Below are 16797 nucleotides of genomic sequence, written 5' to 3'. Positions count from 1 at the left end.
TTCAAATTATTCTCTACTTCAAACCTTATATTGTGAGCATAGTTTTTAATGGAGATTAGTTTATGGCTGCATTTTAACATCTTTGTTACACAAAATTCTTAGCATATTCTACGTCCTCTTAATTTTTTACTACAAATCTCCATTCAAAGATGATGTCAAGGCATGGAGAGATGCATATGTTCAAATCTATTTGGCTAGTCTTACATTCATTTGATGCTAGATAATGGGAGATGCTTCCTATTTCTTTAAAAAATAAAATTAGTTATCATCTCTGTGTTACAAATAAACCAAACATATGTTTGCTTTAAGTGATCTTTTATTATCCTTTGTTTCTGTTTATAAATTCTTTATTTTGTGTTATAAATCCCTTTTTTTTTTCCTTGCTAAAACTACTATTGATCCTTCTTGGTGGTTTTACATTTCATAACATTTTTTCCAACCCAAAAAAAATTAGCAAATTTGGGAATTGATTCCATATTATAATTATTTCCTATGAATCAAGATATTTAATAAGTTTCCTTAGGGCATTCTATAAGGAATTTTATTAAGTATCTTTTAGAATGTCCATAATTGGTTGAAGTTAAACATTTAGGAGAGTAGTTTTAGTTTGAACTAATTAATTGGGAAAGTAATATTAGATTGTAGATTTAGTAAGCAAATTGGTTTATAGGACATATGACTTAGTATGTGTTATTTTATTATTTTTCTTTAATAGACTTTGTAAGGTTGCATAAAAAAATGATTATTGAGTGTTGTTTTAGCATTGAGCCAATGGGAAAATATTGGGCTTTTAGATTTTATTTGTCAGCCAATTTCTTGGACAATTCAAAACCAAAATGAATGAATTTAAAAAAAATTCTTAATTTCTTATGTTACTTTAAGGTGTTATTTTTATTTAGAATGAGCTTATGTGGAGTTATAGTCACCAACTGTAAGGAAACTTGGCAATAAAGAATATAACCGTTTCCACATAACCCATAATAGATCTGAAATAATCACAGAATTAAAATCCACATGCAAGAGAATAGACAACATACCCACAAAAATTGCAACACAAGATATACCCTGGGAAACCCTCATTGAGGGAAAAAACCCAGCCTCCAAAAGCATCCATCACCATATATTATTTCGCAAAATTACCATTGCAATACAACCATGGAAGCCTTCATGGCCATAGCCACAACTGAGCAAACTATGTGAACAAGCATGAATCCACACATCCCATGCCATGCTTCCAACCTTCACAAATGCTCCCTTGGCTAACCTGTCAAGCCTTGTCCCGCTCGACTCTTGCCTTTTGTCTTCTCCTTGTCACTCTACAACAACTACCCTTGTGGCTGCTTATATAGTAGCAAGTCCCACAAAACCACCAAGTGGTATTACATAAACCATGTGCTACCTAACCCACCGACCCCACATTTATATTGGGAATTTAATTATTTTTCCCAATATTAAATAATTACATGAAATATTATCACAATGTTACAATACAACTCATCAAGAATATTCTATGGGAATCTTTACATGTTGCACGTTCATCTAGGTACAACATTACATAATAAAATAAAATAATAAAATATAACAATATTATGCAATGTGTGCAACACCCATTATCTCAACAATCTCCCACTTGTTGTATACATTGCATAGGGTCAATCCGTAGCCACATAAATGAACAAGGGAACAATCCCTCCTAGCACATCTACCATCATGGATCAAAATACACCAAGTGCTCCATCCTGGTACCCGCAACAAAATCAAAGTATCCAGCATCTCAAACATGAATGATCTCACCTCCTATTATGCCACTGCCACTGGACATACATAGAAGCCATCCAAAGAGTAAACCACCCAACCTGTCGCATTAGAAGACCATATCCTGTACCAATTGAAATTCCAAGCACAAATAACCTAATCCAAAGGTAATCACATGTATCCATAGTTGTCAAAATATCCATAGTTGAAATAGCACCCACAACAAAGTGTCAAACCCATCCAACTATCCATACCTCAAAGGTATGCCAAGTGAATCTCATATCGTCAACATATCCAATCTGTAACCTATAATCACAAGCCTCAAGAGCAATACCTGCCACATATATACCAAGAAGCTCCCACTGCAAAAGATAATGTCAAATCTATAACCAATCCACTCACAACATCTCAAAGAAGTGAATCCATGTAGTATTAAGGACATCCACAATACATAAACTAATATCCTGCAAGAACAATTCTTGTAATAAGTTTCCAATGCTCTCCCAAATTCTCCACAACCAACAGAGGAAAGAGATAAAGGAATAACCATGTCATCTCTCACATGACATACATGAGCACAAACTAGTGATCAAAATCTCCAATCAATCTCAAATCCAATGTAAGAAAAAAAATTGAACATCCAGGAAGATAACCAAGACCGGAGAAACCATGCAAATCATAACCTGTATCATGTCCTTCTACACACACCTCTAGATGTAAATTGTGCAAGTATGATCTCCTCCATATAGCCCCAACAAGAAGCCTCAACAACACCACAACCATACCATATAACTAATCATGGATGTAAGCCTCTCACAAGAAGATCAAACTCATAAAACCATTCCTAAACCAAGGAATATGCCCAATATAAAACCATCTCCCAAACTAAACCAACATAACAACATATGTACATGGAGATAACCAATGCTTAACCATCTCTCAAATGAACCCTCCAGAACTAACTCATGTACCATAGCTCAAGATCCATATCCATGAAAGACAAGCATAAATATAATGCACCTGAGAAAAACAATGGGCTATACCTCTCAAGTAGCAAACCGCCGAGTAGACCAAGAGTGGGGAAAGAGAATGCTCATCAAGATACCCAAGTCTCCAACCAAGACTCATCTAAGAACAATCTCCTCTCAAGTCCATATCAGGTGACTGCCCCTCAGACTTCGTACTGAAACCATCAACTGTCCCAACAAATACTTCTCTAATCCAAGAGAAATCAGCATCACCACCGTCTCTAAGTGTCCATGAGCACCTGTAACCAATCAATCCATGCCAACTCCAAATGCAACATAGCAATATCATGAAGTATCCAACTTATGATCAGCGTACTCAATACCAAGAAACTAAACCAAGATCAATGTCAAAGTTCCAACCATGGCCTCAGGAACATAAACATGACAACATGATCTAACCATTTCAACCAAAGAGATAACATGCTCCATATGAACATACTATAACATGTCACAACTCTAAACGCGTATCAAGAGTATACCATAACATAATAATGAAACTATCCTCATACCAAGGATAACATGCCAAATAAAAGCATAAACCATACCTTTACCAAGAACCCTCTAAGTCCTCAAAATGCAACCATCTCCATACAAAATGAAGAAAACCATCTCCATATACCATGAAGAACCATCTCCACATACCATGAAGATAACAAGTGCACCATGCAAATGTCAAAGACGCTTCTGCAGCAACAAGATCTAAGACAAACCTCCAACATCTGCAAACACTCAATAAATATATCAATGCCAACAACTCCCACTCAACCGTGGTACCAAGTCATCTATGGCATCATAAAACCCATCTCCTACATGAAGATCCAAACCAAAACTAGGAACTAATCCTGCACTGTCACCTCACCATTGTCACAAGCTCCCACTAAACCATGTATCCAAGCTATCCATGACATAATGATGAAAAAATCCATCCTCTAACTATGAGAATCAATCAAGGCATCAAACCATCAAAGAACTCAAAGTGCACATCATGAGCTCCAAAAAGAAACCAAATAACCATGATCCTCAACCAAGAAGATATACCACCATAAATGAATCATAAATCCAAGCTAATGAACATCAAAGATGTACCTATATAGCCAATCATGTCATGCCAATCGCCATGGCACCATGATCACATCCATGAATTGAGCATTTGACTCTCAATCTGTCCAACCTGTCAGCATAAAATAGTCAACCGCAATCCTCCACCATGACTGTAACTGGTAACAACATCTCATCCCTTCTACATGAAGAAAATAGTAAATCATGTGACTTAGGGCATAGACAACTCAAATCCAAGCCACCAATCTGAATGTGTATCAATAATGAAAGATCAATGGGCAAAGACAACTCATAACCAAGCCATAAATGCAACCTGTAAGTATAGACCGCTTACAACACTGCACAACTTGTAGATCCAATAAGTCATCATACATATTCAAGTCAAACACTAATAACCATATCATCACAAGACCAATCTGAAATATGAACTGAGTATACAATGACATCAAATGTTAAATCTCCAATGCCATAAACTCACAATGTTACCATAGTCAAAATATACCATAAACAGTTTAGATAAATATATCAACAAATAAATCATACCAAACCTGCAATAAATCTGAACCAATGTGTAGAGCTCTCCAAGAGCTTTTCGTTGACTACTCGAAGTCCAAAATGTGACTCCGTATGCCCAAGTTATGCCTAAATGGTGCTCAAAATAAATAAAATCTGACTTTCAGGCTCTTAAAACTTGACAAAATCTCAAAATCACAGAACCAAACCTTTACCATGTTGTAGTGCTCTGAATTAGCTTTCCAATGTCTATAAGAACTCTGAAATCTGATATTCTGAGAGAAAGTTATGGCCGTTTTACTAAGACAGTCTTTTTACCATTTTCACTGCGATTTTTTATATTTTATTGTGACGAAAATTTCGACGGGATTAAATTTGATGGCCATCACGGGTTGAAACTAAAAAACTCTTTCATTTGCTTTGAACATGGCCAAACTAGGGCATATTATATATCAAAATTTATGGAAATGTCAACCCGGATCCAATGGTGAGGTCTGTTTTTACCCAGGAGGTCATTTCTGCAAGCTACCACCCAAAAACCCTCGTTTAAATGAAACATCCAAAATTTTTTTTTCTCCAACAATTTCACATGCCCAAATCTTTTAACATCCCATCATAACATCAAACTCAAAACCCTTAGATCTGCAATAAAACATTCATATATCTTGCCCTTTCTTTTATCCTCTCATGCATTCCCATGGATTCAATCTAGGGTTACAATAATAAAACCATAGCTCTGATACCACTTGTAAGGAAACTTGATAATAAAGAATATAACCGTTTCCACATAACCCATAATAGATCTGAAATAATCACGGAATTAAAATCCACATGCAAGAGAATAGACAACATACCCACAAAAATTGCGACACAAGATATACCTTGGGAAACCCTCATTGAGGGAAAAAAACCCAGCCTCCAAAAGCATCAATCACCATATATTATTTCACAAAATTACCATTGCAATACAACCATGGAAGCCTTCATGGCCATAGCCACAACTGAGAAAACTATGTGAACAAGCATGAATCCACACATCCCATGCCATGCTTCCAACCTTCACAAATGCTCCCTTGGCTAACCTGTCAAGCCTTGTCCCGCTCGACTCTTGGCTTTTGTCTTCTCCTTGTCACTCTACAACAACTACCCTTGTGGCTGCTTATATAGTAGCAAGTCCCACAAAACCACCAAGTGGTATTACATAAACCATGTGCTATCTAACCCACCGACCCCACATTTATATTGGAAATTTAATTATTTTTCCCAATATTAAATAATTACATGAAATATTATCACAATGTTACAATACAACTCATCAAGAATATTCTATGGAAATCTTTACATGTTGCACGTCCATCTAGGTACAACATTACATAATAAAATAAAATAATAAAATATAACAATATTATGCAATGTGTGCAACACCCATTATCTCAACACCAACTACATTGTGGATGATGTGGTTTTAAATTGATATAACAATCCTGAAAGTTTTACAGGAGGCCAAAGATTAGGTTTTGTGAAGTATTTATAAACATCAATTTTTCTTCTGTATAAATGAGATTGGGGCTATAAAACTATGTTTATGACTCTCTCTCAAATATAGCAATTTTAGTTTACCTCAAAAGATTAGGGGAATAGTTTGGTGGCAAATATTAAAATTAAGTGTCAAGTAAAAACTGTCATTTTTTTCATTTTAAATTGTTGCTCTTTTTTATTATGGTATGTGTTTGTTAGCCATTGTGAACCAAATTTTGTCATTTGTGCGATGAGTCATAGGTTTTTTTTTTTAATAATGAGTAGTATTTTATTTTTTTCCCTTCAATCATTTGTATATATCAGTCATAGCCTTGATGTGAGTGATTTTCAAAATTTTCTTTAATTTTATAAAATATTAAATAGAATTTTGTATAATAAATTTAATTTTCTTTGAATAACAAAATTCTATACAAATCATAATCTTTTTAATTATATTATAATAATTTTATTTTATTTTTGCATATTGTTAATAATTCTAATTTATTTAGCAAATTTAAAATATATGAATGTTGACATTAATATAGTCTAATGTTAAAGAATAAAGTCAACAAAACTTTAAATTTTTTTAAATTTTTTTTGTATCATAAAGATAACATCTTTAAATTCTAGAATTCAACCAAATAATAAATGTTAACTCTTAAAATATTGCTTGATTGTTGGTCATGATTTCTTAATTCTTTTTTTCTTTTTTTCTTTGGTCTCCATTCATTGTTTGTTTCAAATCATTGCCTTAATTTACATTTCATTCATGGAAAACAAATTTAATCATGGCGTTATCCACCATTAAAGTTTCTTCATATTATCACATGCATTTTATTTGATTTGCAATTAGATTCATAAGTTTAAGTTTAGTCCATAAATTTATGTTCCAATATGTCGCTATATAGTAAACTACACATATTTTTTGTTTCATTAAAATAAGGAATTCAAACTGTTGTTACAAATAATCAACATTATCATTCTCTATGTAGGATTATTAACTACATATTAGAAGATAAGATTACTTTTATTTAGCATTGTTCTTTTTTCTACAATGTAATGAATCGTGCATAGATATTGGGATATTATTTTTCTTTAGATGCACATAACATCTTATAGGATAATACTTCAATAGTGTTTTAGTTTATTTTTCCTTACATGTACGTAAAATCTTATAGGATAATACTTTAGTAGTGTTTTAGTTTATTTTTCCTTAGATGTACGTAGCATCTTATAGGATAATACTTCAGTAGTGTTTTAGTTTATTAAGATGGAACTGACTTAGTGGAATATGTTCCTTAATTCTCTCTTTTAAGAGAAACCTTACTTTGCTAATTTAGTCTAGCATAGGGAGTAGGGACCATTCTCTCCTCTTGGTCTATTTAGGAAATAAATTATTGATTCTTTATATCACTACAAAAGTAGATAAGGATTAGTTAACCTTCTATATTTAGTAGGTTATGAATGATATTCTAAGTTAGTAATAGAAGTTGTCTTGATAATTGAAAATTAATGATGATAAAAGTAGCTTTAGAATTTGGTTACTTTGTTACATAAATAATTAAATAGATTAAATTGGTTATTGATAGTTTTTAAATTGTGTTTAGTGTACAGTGTGTGTAGAATAAAATAAATATTAAGGTTAGAATTTAATGATTAGATAATGTTTTTTTATAGTTCTAATTTTTATGATATATACATTAATTTTATCTAGTCTAATTTTTCATCTGTTATTTAGTAGTAGATGTTAAATATATTTTTTTAAGGTTGTATTATAATAAATTTTATGGATTGAATTGTATGGTAGTAATTATAAGTAGAAACTACTAGTATCTATTGTTTGTGCTACTTTATATATGAATATCTTTTTCCAAGTTTACAAATTACAAATAAGGTAGTTGACCTTTGTGTGTCTTTGGACATAACTATTAATGTAATATCTTGGTATTTCTTTTATAGTTTATTCATACATTTAAACTTATCTTTCATAAAAAAACACTAATGCAAATCATTATACCATGTGGATAAAAATAACTACCATTTTAATATTATAAATGTTGTTATTGGTTGTCCTTTTCAGATTTAACATTTGTTTTCATTTCCTAGGTCATGGCTAATTCCCCACAACCTTTCCATGTAATAGACATCTCAAGTAGTACATTAGAGGTCGATACTCTGCGCAACCATCTACGAGGTCTAATGTGTCCATTAATTGGAATGGGAATCCTCAAACTGAAATCCAAAATCTTGCAAATTATGCGTCTCTAAATTGTACTGAACTATATGCACAAATGACAGTGGCAAGTATACATACATGTGATGTTAAGATTTTGAGATCATCAGAGCAGAGGAAGTTTTGCAAGAAATCAATGTACAACAACTCAACTATTATATCTATTGCACTTAGCTTAGGGAGATTCATGCTGATGAGTATTATAGAGAAGGAAATGCATCCATTATTTGTTGTGCATCTCAATACTATCTTAATTGTCCACAGAACATGCTTCACTTGTGTTGTCCTCTATTGGTGTTTAATTGGGGATCCTCTTGTACAAGTCTTTAAAAAGTAGAGGTTTTTGAAACTTTTCCTATTATTGTAACTAACGAATTTGCCTTATGTTCCTCCTCTATTATATCAATTGTTGATTAAAGTTTAACTTGTAAAAAAATAGTTCTTTTTTGAATACAAGTGTGCCTTACATATATCTCCAATAGTTACACATTTTTGTTCTTGCTTTACCCCTATATATTTGAGATTTCTCAAAGAGACACCACATATGTTTAATTACATATTTAAGTAGGTAATAATGTTTAAAAGATAGCTCACGTACTTTTAACTACAATGGCTTTTTTCAAAACGTAATGTTGTATGCCAAATTCTATATAACACATATTTATGCTTGTTTGCACACTTTTATCTATATGTTTATGTTTGCCGCTATCCTTTTTTGCCAAAAATCAATTTTCTAAGTATGTCAAATACATCACACACAAAAAATGCTCAAGACAATTTCAAGCGTGTCAAGTTTCTTTTTCAATGCTTTTAAAATTTCACTAATTCTAAATTTTATAAATGACTCATGTGTACTTCCTCTTATGAATTGATTTCATTTTTATTTTATGTACAGGTAAAACAAAAAATATTTCAAAATTTGTATAGTTCAAACTAACTCTTGAATTGGGATGTCAGATACTAAATAAATTATTAAAGTTATGTACAATTTTTGAACCTCCAAAGAAGTTATTCGTATGTATATGCCTTAATTCTATAAAAAATAATAATTCTATACTATCAATTTGAAATCTTTCTTTTAATTTTAAATCTCTTCAATTTTTATTTTTTAACAAAACCTATCAACCTATCCCTTGCACCTCCTTGTGGTACAAGTGCCTGTGTGTATATAAAAGCTAGTACATATTTTTAAACATATTTAATACAATATTTACATGCACTTTGTTAAAATTTCAATGTTACAAATTTAAAAATGTGTTTTTGTAAAGGGATGTGTAAGAAGTTTAGTACTGTGGAATACGAAACGGACTGAGAATCATTAGGGTTCCTCTTATTCCTCTTCGGAGAAAATAATAATAAAAAAGAAAGCTGGGAACTTGCGAGCATGGTTGAGCACGGATCCCATGGTCCCCAGGCTGTAACCTTGGGGTGTCAATTGAGGTGATTTTTAACTCTCCATGCCAACAGCGTAGGAATTACGGTCCTTCAGTGAATGATCCCTTAGTTTATGCGATAAAGAATAAAAGAAAGATAGCTTCGCATAGAACAAAGTTTATCTGTTCTTGTTTTGATCCCACGTTTCTCAGATGCCCAAATAATCCAAGTTTGGAATAAGGTCTCTGGTCATTGGATGGATCTCCCTTAGTTTATGCGATAAAGAATAAAAGAAAGATAGCTTCGCATAGAACAAAGTTTATCTGTTCTTGTTTTGATCCCACGTTTCTCAGATGCCCAAATAATCCAAGTTTGGAATAAGGTCTTGTGAAAGAAAGAACTGCTGAGACAAATCGCGGAAAGAAATGTAAGGTGAAGCTTTCGTTAACATTCTATTGGATTCAAGTATCTTGGTTTTTAAATTTATTTTATGTGCTTTTATCTTTAGGGTACCTAAGTTTTATGCATTTCTCTGATGGGTTCTCTGATTTCTGCACTTAATGAACGAATGAAAAAGATTTTTATCGAGCTTTCTAAGTTTCTTAGGCACCCATTTCATTATTCATCTGATTGGATGAGGTTTTTTTTAGACTCCCACTTGAGCAGTTGTTCGATTGGATCAGAAATCAATATGGTAGGGAGTAATTCTTCACCTGGGGGCCAGGATCAGAATCAAGATGACAATGATGTACCTTCTGAGATTGAGGGGTCTATTGAGAGTTTAAGCAGGAAGGCACAAAATGCCCTCGCGCTGGCCAAAAAACACAAATTTTGGGAAACCCAACCGGTTGGGCAATTCAAGGATGTGGATGATCGTAACATGCCCGAAGGTCCAATAGAGGATCCCACCCCGTTGTCTGAGGTTAGGAAGGAGCCATACAATTTGCCCAATCAGTACGAGTGGTGTACTTGTGATATTAATAGTGACAACACTCTCACCGAGATTTACAATCTTTTGACCAATAACTATGTGGAGGATGATGAGAACATGTTTAGATTTGATTACTCTAGGGATTTTCTCAAATGGGCTCTCAGACCCCCCGGCTATTTCAAGAGCTGGCATATTGGTGTGAGGGTTAAAAATACCAAGAAACTGGTAGCTTTCATTACAGGTGTACCTGCCAAGATCAGAGCCCGAGATCGATCTATCCTTATGGCAGAGATCAATTTTCTTTGTGTTCATAAGAAGCTCCGATCCAAGAGGCTTGCACCGGTTCTGATTAAGGAAGTTACAAGGAGAGTGCATCTAGAGGACATCTGGCAAGCGGCATATACGGCAGGGGTTGTTTTGCCTACTCCAATTGCCACTTGCCAGTACTGGCACAGATCTTTGAATCCTAAGAAGCTCATAGATGTCGGATTCTCAAGGCTTGGAGCTCGGATGACAATGAGCAGGACCATCAAGTTGTACCGGTTGCCAGAGAATACCATTACTCCCGGTTTCAGGGCAATGGAAAGGCGTGATGTTCCCGCTGTCACTAGGCTTTTGCGGAATTACTTGTCCAAATTTGTTGTTGCCCCAGATTTTAGCGAAGATGATGTTGAGCACTGGCTACATCCTACTGAAAATGTGGTTGACAGTTTTTTGGTAGAAAATCCAGATACTCATGAGATTACGGACTTCTGCAGCTTCTACACTCTTCCGTCCTCAATCTTGGGCAATCCTAACTATTCTATGCTGAAGGCTGCTTATTCATATTATAATGTATCAACCCAGACACCTCTGCTTCAATTAATGAATGATGCTCTTATTGTGGCAAAGCAGAAAGATTATGATGTATTCAATGCTCTGGACATCATGCAGAATGAGTCTTTTTTGAAAGAGTTAAAGTTTGGGCCAGGTGACGGACAGCTTCATTATTACCTCTATAATTATCGCATCAGAGATGCCCTGAAACCATCTGAGTTAGGATTGGTGCTTCTATAGATTTGGACGAGGTGAAACCTGTTTAATTTCAGATGCAAACAATGTCAGGTCAAGGAGACTTCTTATTTTGTGTACTTGTACGTCTATTTGGTTTGTGGAATTCATGGTAATATGCATGTCTGATGCACTTTTCCTCTGTTATTTTGCCAAACATCATAACTTTAACATATAAGAAATATTTTCTTATTTATTTTGGCTCTTTTGGGATATGCAAATAGCTTGCATTCTTATACATGCGAATTTCTTGGATATGGATAATGCAGAATTCATATGTTATTAGCTGTGCTCCTATCTTTTGGCTTTCTGTCTTCTTCATGTATCATGTTATTAATTTCAGGAAAAAATGGCATGTCTTGATATTAAAAAATATGACGTTAGCCAGAGATTTGGTAATCGTTTTCTTTGAAAGAGATTCAGAATATCCCCACAAATAATTTCTTCCTGATTTTACAGCAGATGAGATTAGTCTCCAGTGCAGACAGAGTTTTAGTAATCTTGGAAGTCCTCACAAGTGATTTTTTAAGATTTGTATTGCAATTGTTGAACTTATGGATAGAATGTTGTGGTGTAAAGTGTGTATGTTTCATATTGAAAGTACAATTTGATGTTTCCTGTATATTGAAAACAGGGAATTTTTAGCCGGTAGGCTATTATAGGTGGAAGACCCACTGGAATTGTGATATTGGATGCTGAAAAGGATTTAGGTCGTCACAAAAAACCGATCAGAAAGTTTTATCATGACCAGTACTTTGTCTCTCGTTTTGTTTTGTTTTGTTTTTTCACATATTATTATTTCACTTAAGGGTAAGCGAGAGATATGACTGTCGTATCTGGTAAGAAGCTTTCTTTTGTGTTATAGTTTTAGCCCAGTTTTTCTTAATTTGTTTTCCATTCGGTATTGTTGAGCAGTACATGAATTTAGTGGCATAAAATATCTTGTTCCATTGGTTTCTTGGGTTTCTTCATTTCTACGTACAACTAACCCTGTGGTAGATATGTGAATGTTGGGAGATCAGCAACATGGCAGAATTATAGCATACAGTGGGTGGCAGCATCTTCTTATTCTCCTTCTGCACAAAGCATTTACAACAGGAGCACTCAGTTGTGCCAGTGTGATTTCTGTATTGAGGTTTTTTCTTCTCGGTAATGAGCAAAACACCAATTCCTATTGTAATGTCTATATTGCAGTTTTTAGCCTTAAAAATTTGTTTCCTTCTTTAAATATCATCATCACACCAAGAAATTTCCTGTCATAATGCCTCTCTACTGCTTTTGTCTGTCTTCTTTCCTCACAATTCATGTTATGTTGCATCCTGCACAGAGCACAGGCAAGCCATTGTTTCAAATTTATTTGTTTGAAGTTGCATGTTGTGATTATTGAATTTGTAAGAAGAATTTTGCAGAGTAATGGGGATTGGAAAAGTAAAATCAAAGCCTCTGCCAGAATGAAAAGTACTGAATTAATGTCAACATAAAAATACAGATGAAGGAAGATTCGTTCAAGATCACACTTTCTTCACAAATATTCAAAATACTAGTACTCTTCTGTACATCAGCGTCCATAACAAGTCAATGAGATCTGAAACTTCTGTTGATGTAATATGATGATATTCTTTTGTAAGGATTCATCTGGATTCACCCATGCCAGAAAATCACTGTTCTAAGAATGTACAGGCAATTGCAACCAATGGAGGGAAGCAGACTTTTGGATTAAACATCACCACTCTCTTCCTTGCCCGGTTTGTCCTACAGATTTATTTTCTCAATTTACAGTTTTGTAAATATATTTTGTTCATTTCTTTTTTTCACCCAGTTTGTCCAACAGTTTTTTTTCAATTTACCATGTCTACAGCTGGCTGAGTTGCCACATTAGGGTTTACCTCAACTGGTGGAGACACCTCTGCTGGTTTGGCCTCCTCTGTTGTTGGAGGAAATGCTCTGATGTGTTGTTTGCACTTTGTTTTAACGTTTTAGGGAAGCAGCTGATCCCCATTTTTCACTCTTCCCCTGGCTGCCATTGTGCATTCGTAGGGTTTCAAACCCTAGTTGATTAGGAAAACCCGAAACCTGTAAAACAAAGTGAAATTTCTTACATGCTACGAAGCACTCACAGGTGGGTCGTTACCAGTCCCTTTCCCTTTTAGCTCTGTATGATCATTTCTTTCTGGTATGGTTTCCTTGGGTTAAACAGTAAGTGTTGGTTCTAACTTGTGAGTAGAATTGCTTTTGGAACGAATTTGGATACTGAGTTGAAAATGGCGAAGGAGGAGACATGTTTCAATGTTCCAACAAAAGTGCCTTCAATTTCATGTTTAGTACTGTGAGAGATGCTGAGAGGGACTGAGCCGTGGACCATGAGGGGGAACTTGGGCTCACCATTCATATTCCTGTTGTGGAAAAGAGTACCCTTGCACGGCCTAAGGAGGCCACTATGAAGCTGCCTTCTTTTTAAGATATCTTCTAGAACCGTCTCCATGTTTCTCAATAAAAAGTTTATTGTTGATTCATGTAAGTAACGGCTATCCTTGACCAACACGCAGTTTGCAATGCCACAGGAGGAATTTCTGATATATTTCTTGTTGTACATGGCAAATTTTTGGGAAGTTTGTTAGATTAGTGTTGATTAAACAAAAAAAACTTCTATCCTGTCACAATTTTTTTGGTTTACATTCTTCTGTTTTTGATTTCTCTGGTCGAGGGTTCACCGTAAGACCTGGCCGTGTCACTCAAGAAACCTCACTGTTTTCAAACCCTCATTTTCCTGTACCAACCATACATTTGACTGAAATCTGGGGGATTATAGTGTATGGATATCCATCAAAGCATTAATGATAGAGAAATTTTGTAGATTAGTGTTCATTAAGCAAAAATAATCTTCCATTGTGTCAAATTTTTTTTGGTTTCCATTCTTTGGTTCTTGATTTCTCTGGTCTAGGGCTCACTGTAAGGCCTGGCTCTGTCATTCAAGCAACCTCACTGCTTTCAAACCCTCATTTTTCTGTACCAACCATACATTGGACTGTAAATCTGGGGGATTATAGGAATTGTGTAAGATGTTACAATTGTAACTGTGCCCTGGTAGACATGCAGGTGAAGTGCAGAATCATAGAGAAAGAATGTGAATTGTTTGATAAAATGATTCAGAAATGTGGTCTCGTTGACTGCAATAATGTAAGAACTGTTTGAATGTTCTGTACATTTTTTGGTCCCAACTTATTTTAATTGTTTGCTAATGTAATTGCAATTTTTTATCATTGCTGGAATATAGGGAGTAAAATGCATGTGTCATTCTATTGGTTGATTTTACAATGTCATTTATATTGGAAATATTTGGGCATTCGATGCCCCATAGTTTATAGATCAGGGAATTAGAATGTTGAATATCCAAATAGCTTATTTCAATTTGCATTTTTTATGCAAAGTACTTTCTATATAATAAACTTTCAGATTAGTACAATCAGTTTTTTATAATGAAATGATTTAGATGCATGAGTTTTAGAGAAAATTTATATCTCTTCATCAGATGAACTCTATTATCTGGTACCAGTGGCGAATAGCCACCTAGCACAATCTGTTACAAGTTCTTTGCCTCTGTTGACAAAACAGAGAACACTGTCCCATGCAAAAAATGTAAGAAAGCTTGCATTTCATATATCTGGTGCTATTTACTTGTGTGGGTGTCTTTGTATTGTGATATATATATTTCCACTGTATCATGGTTTAATGTTGATTTATGTTTGAACCTTAAACCGTTCAGGCTTAGTCTAAGACAGTGCAAAATTTAACCAGTACAAAGTTTAACATAGTTTAGCAACTGGTATTATAATCTTTGCGTTGTGACCATATATTAGAAATGACCATTTATCAGAAGTTTTCCCTGTTTCGTATATCCATCTACCTTTATTTCGTACCCCTATTTCCTCTTTTGATTTGATTTTTCAGAATATCCCATGAAGTGTACACTAAGCTGGAAGTATTTTCACTCAATTTTTTTAGTTAATTTAGTTTATTTTTTGTTCTGTCTATATTTTTCTTATATTGCATAGTTTATTTCAATTTCAATTTAAATCAATAGGCTATGGGCCCATTGAGCCCTTTTGATATCAGAAACATATTTCTACCTAAGAAGAACTCCAGCTTAATTGATAATTTAAAAATCTAGAAAATTACGATAGCACTCATTGCATCTAGTTGATGCTCATAGAGGAAAAGTACCGGGGATTTCGCAGGATGTCACCCATCCGAATATTACTCCAGTTCACGAAGTTTCCTTCATGGTTAAGCTCACTTTTCATGCAACCCCATTTGTAAAACCTTAAGTACGTTTGAGCTAGAGGAGTATCAATATGGGTAACCTCTTGGGAAGTCTCAGTTCTCCACCCTCCACGTGTGTGAGCATCACTTAGAGGCAGTGAATGCCAAGTGTTCCATTCTTTCTCATGAGAGTTGGTTCTGGTGAATCATAATCATGAACCATGGGTTAATGAGTTTGACTCAAAAAATATACAGCTAATCCTGATAACTACCATTTTGGTTTTGAATAGTAAGTTAAAATAATATTTCATAACTTGTTTTCTCATTATGGTATGGATGAGAAGTCATTTCATAAAAAAATAGAATGATGGTTTGTGTCGCTTTATCTTGTTTTTTTAGTCTACATTTTGTAAATTGACCATACCACATCCTTTGTGCAATAACTGTGCTTCATATGTATTTTCCATCATTAGCATTTAAATTTTGCAAAAAACTTTTGTGCACCAAAATTCTCATTTCCAATTTTCTCTTTTGTAGTTTTGGTCATTGGTTATGCCGATCTTTCCATGTTTGCCTGATTTTGACTATAGCAGGGGTTCTCGTTTGTTGGGATAGGTTTTAGCGTTTACATGCATTTATTGTCATTTGTTTTGAGTGTGTTTTTGGTTAAGTAAAACAGGTTTTGAAGGGTGCCTAAAACCCTTTTCACATCAAAATATTTTCAATGGAGCCCATACAAAAGATATAACAGACCAGAGGAGAAATAGGTCACCAACCAAAATAATGTGACCAGTGGGGCCTCACAGATAACACAGTCACTTCTGCCACTAAATTACAACTTAATAGAACCATTTAGGGCCCTTTAGTTCCAAAAGGGTGAGATTTGAGAAGCCAATCAAAAGACTGTTGGGATCATTTGTATTTTTTTTCTTTACCCTTTGTCCAACCTTCCTCCACCAAAGAAGCCTCCTTCTCCCAAACCAAAGCATCAAGATCAGGCCCTACTAGAGAAATAGGTAAAACCATACTAGAAAGATTACCTGCAGGATCCTGACTCACAGAGGGAGGGGAAACCA

General features: G+C 34.4%; 1 protein-coding gene and 1 long non-coding RNA gene across 3 annotated transcripts; both read left to right on the top strand.

Moving 5' to 3' along the window:
* The first annotated feature begins 9327 nt into the window (after positions 1 to 9327).
* LOC149550844 (glycylpeptide N-tetradecanoyltransferase 1-like) lies at positions 9328 to 11657 on the top strand. 2 transcript variants are annotated; one of them, XM_089786421.1, is made up of 2 exons: positions 9328 to 9912; positions 10131 to 11657. In XM_089786421.1, exon 2 carries the CDS (start codon positions 10172 to 10174, stop codon positions 11465 to 11467), a length of 1296 nt encoding a protein of 431 aa, XP_089642547.1. In that variant the 5' UTR covers positions 9328 to 9912; positions 10131 to 10171; the 3' UTR covers positions 11468 to 11657. The 2 variants fall into 2 exon arrangements, with proteins under 2 accessions (XP_089642547.1, XP_089642548.1); XM_089786422.1 differs by having other exon boundaries at positions 9385 to 9907.
* Positions 11658 to 11786: 129 nt separating this feature from the next.
* Positions 11787 to 14689, top strand: LOC149550843 (uncharacterized). The gene is made up of 3 exons (XR_016352616.1): positions 11787 to 12300; positions 12484 to 12610; positions 12871 to 14689. It is a non-coding gene; the product is annotated as an uncharacterized LOC149550843 (long non-coding RNA).
* The last annotated feature ends 2108 nt before the right edge of the window (positions 14690 to 16797 follow it).

Source organism: Cupressus sempervirens, chromosome 6 (assembly GCF_028749045.1).
Source record: "Cupressus sempervirens isolate cs-2001-9-10 chromosome 6, ASM2874904v1, whole genome shotgun sequence".
NCBI classification, from domain to species: Eukaryota; Viridiplantae; Streptophyta; class Pinopsida; order Cupressales; family Cupressaceae; genus Cupressus; species Cupressus sempervirens.
This window is presented reverse-complemented; position numbering and strand designations above follow the sequence as displayed.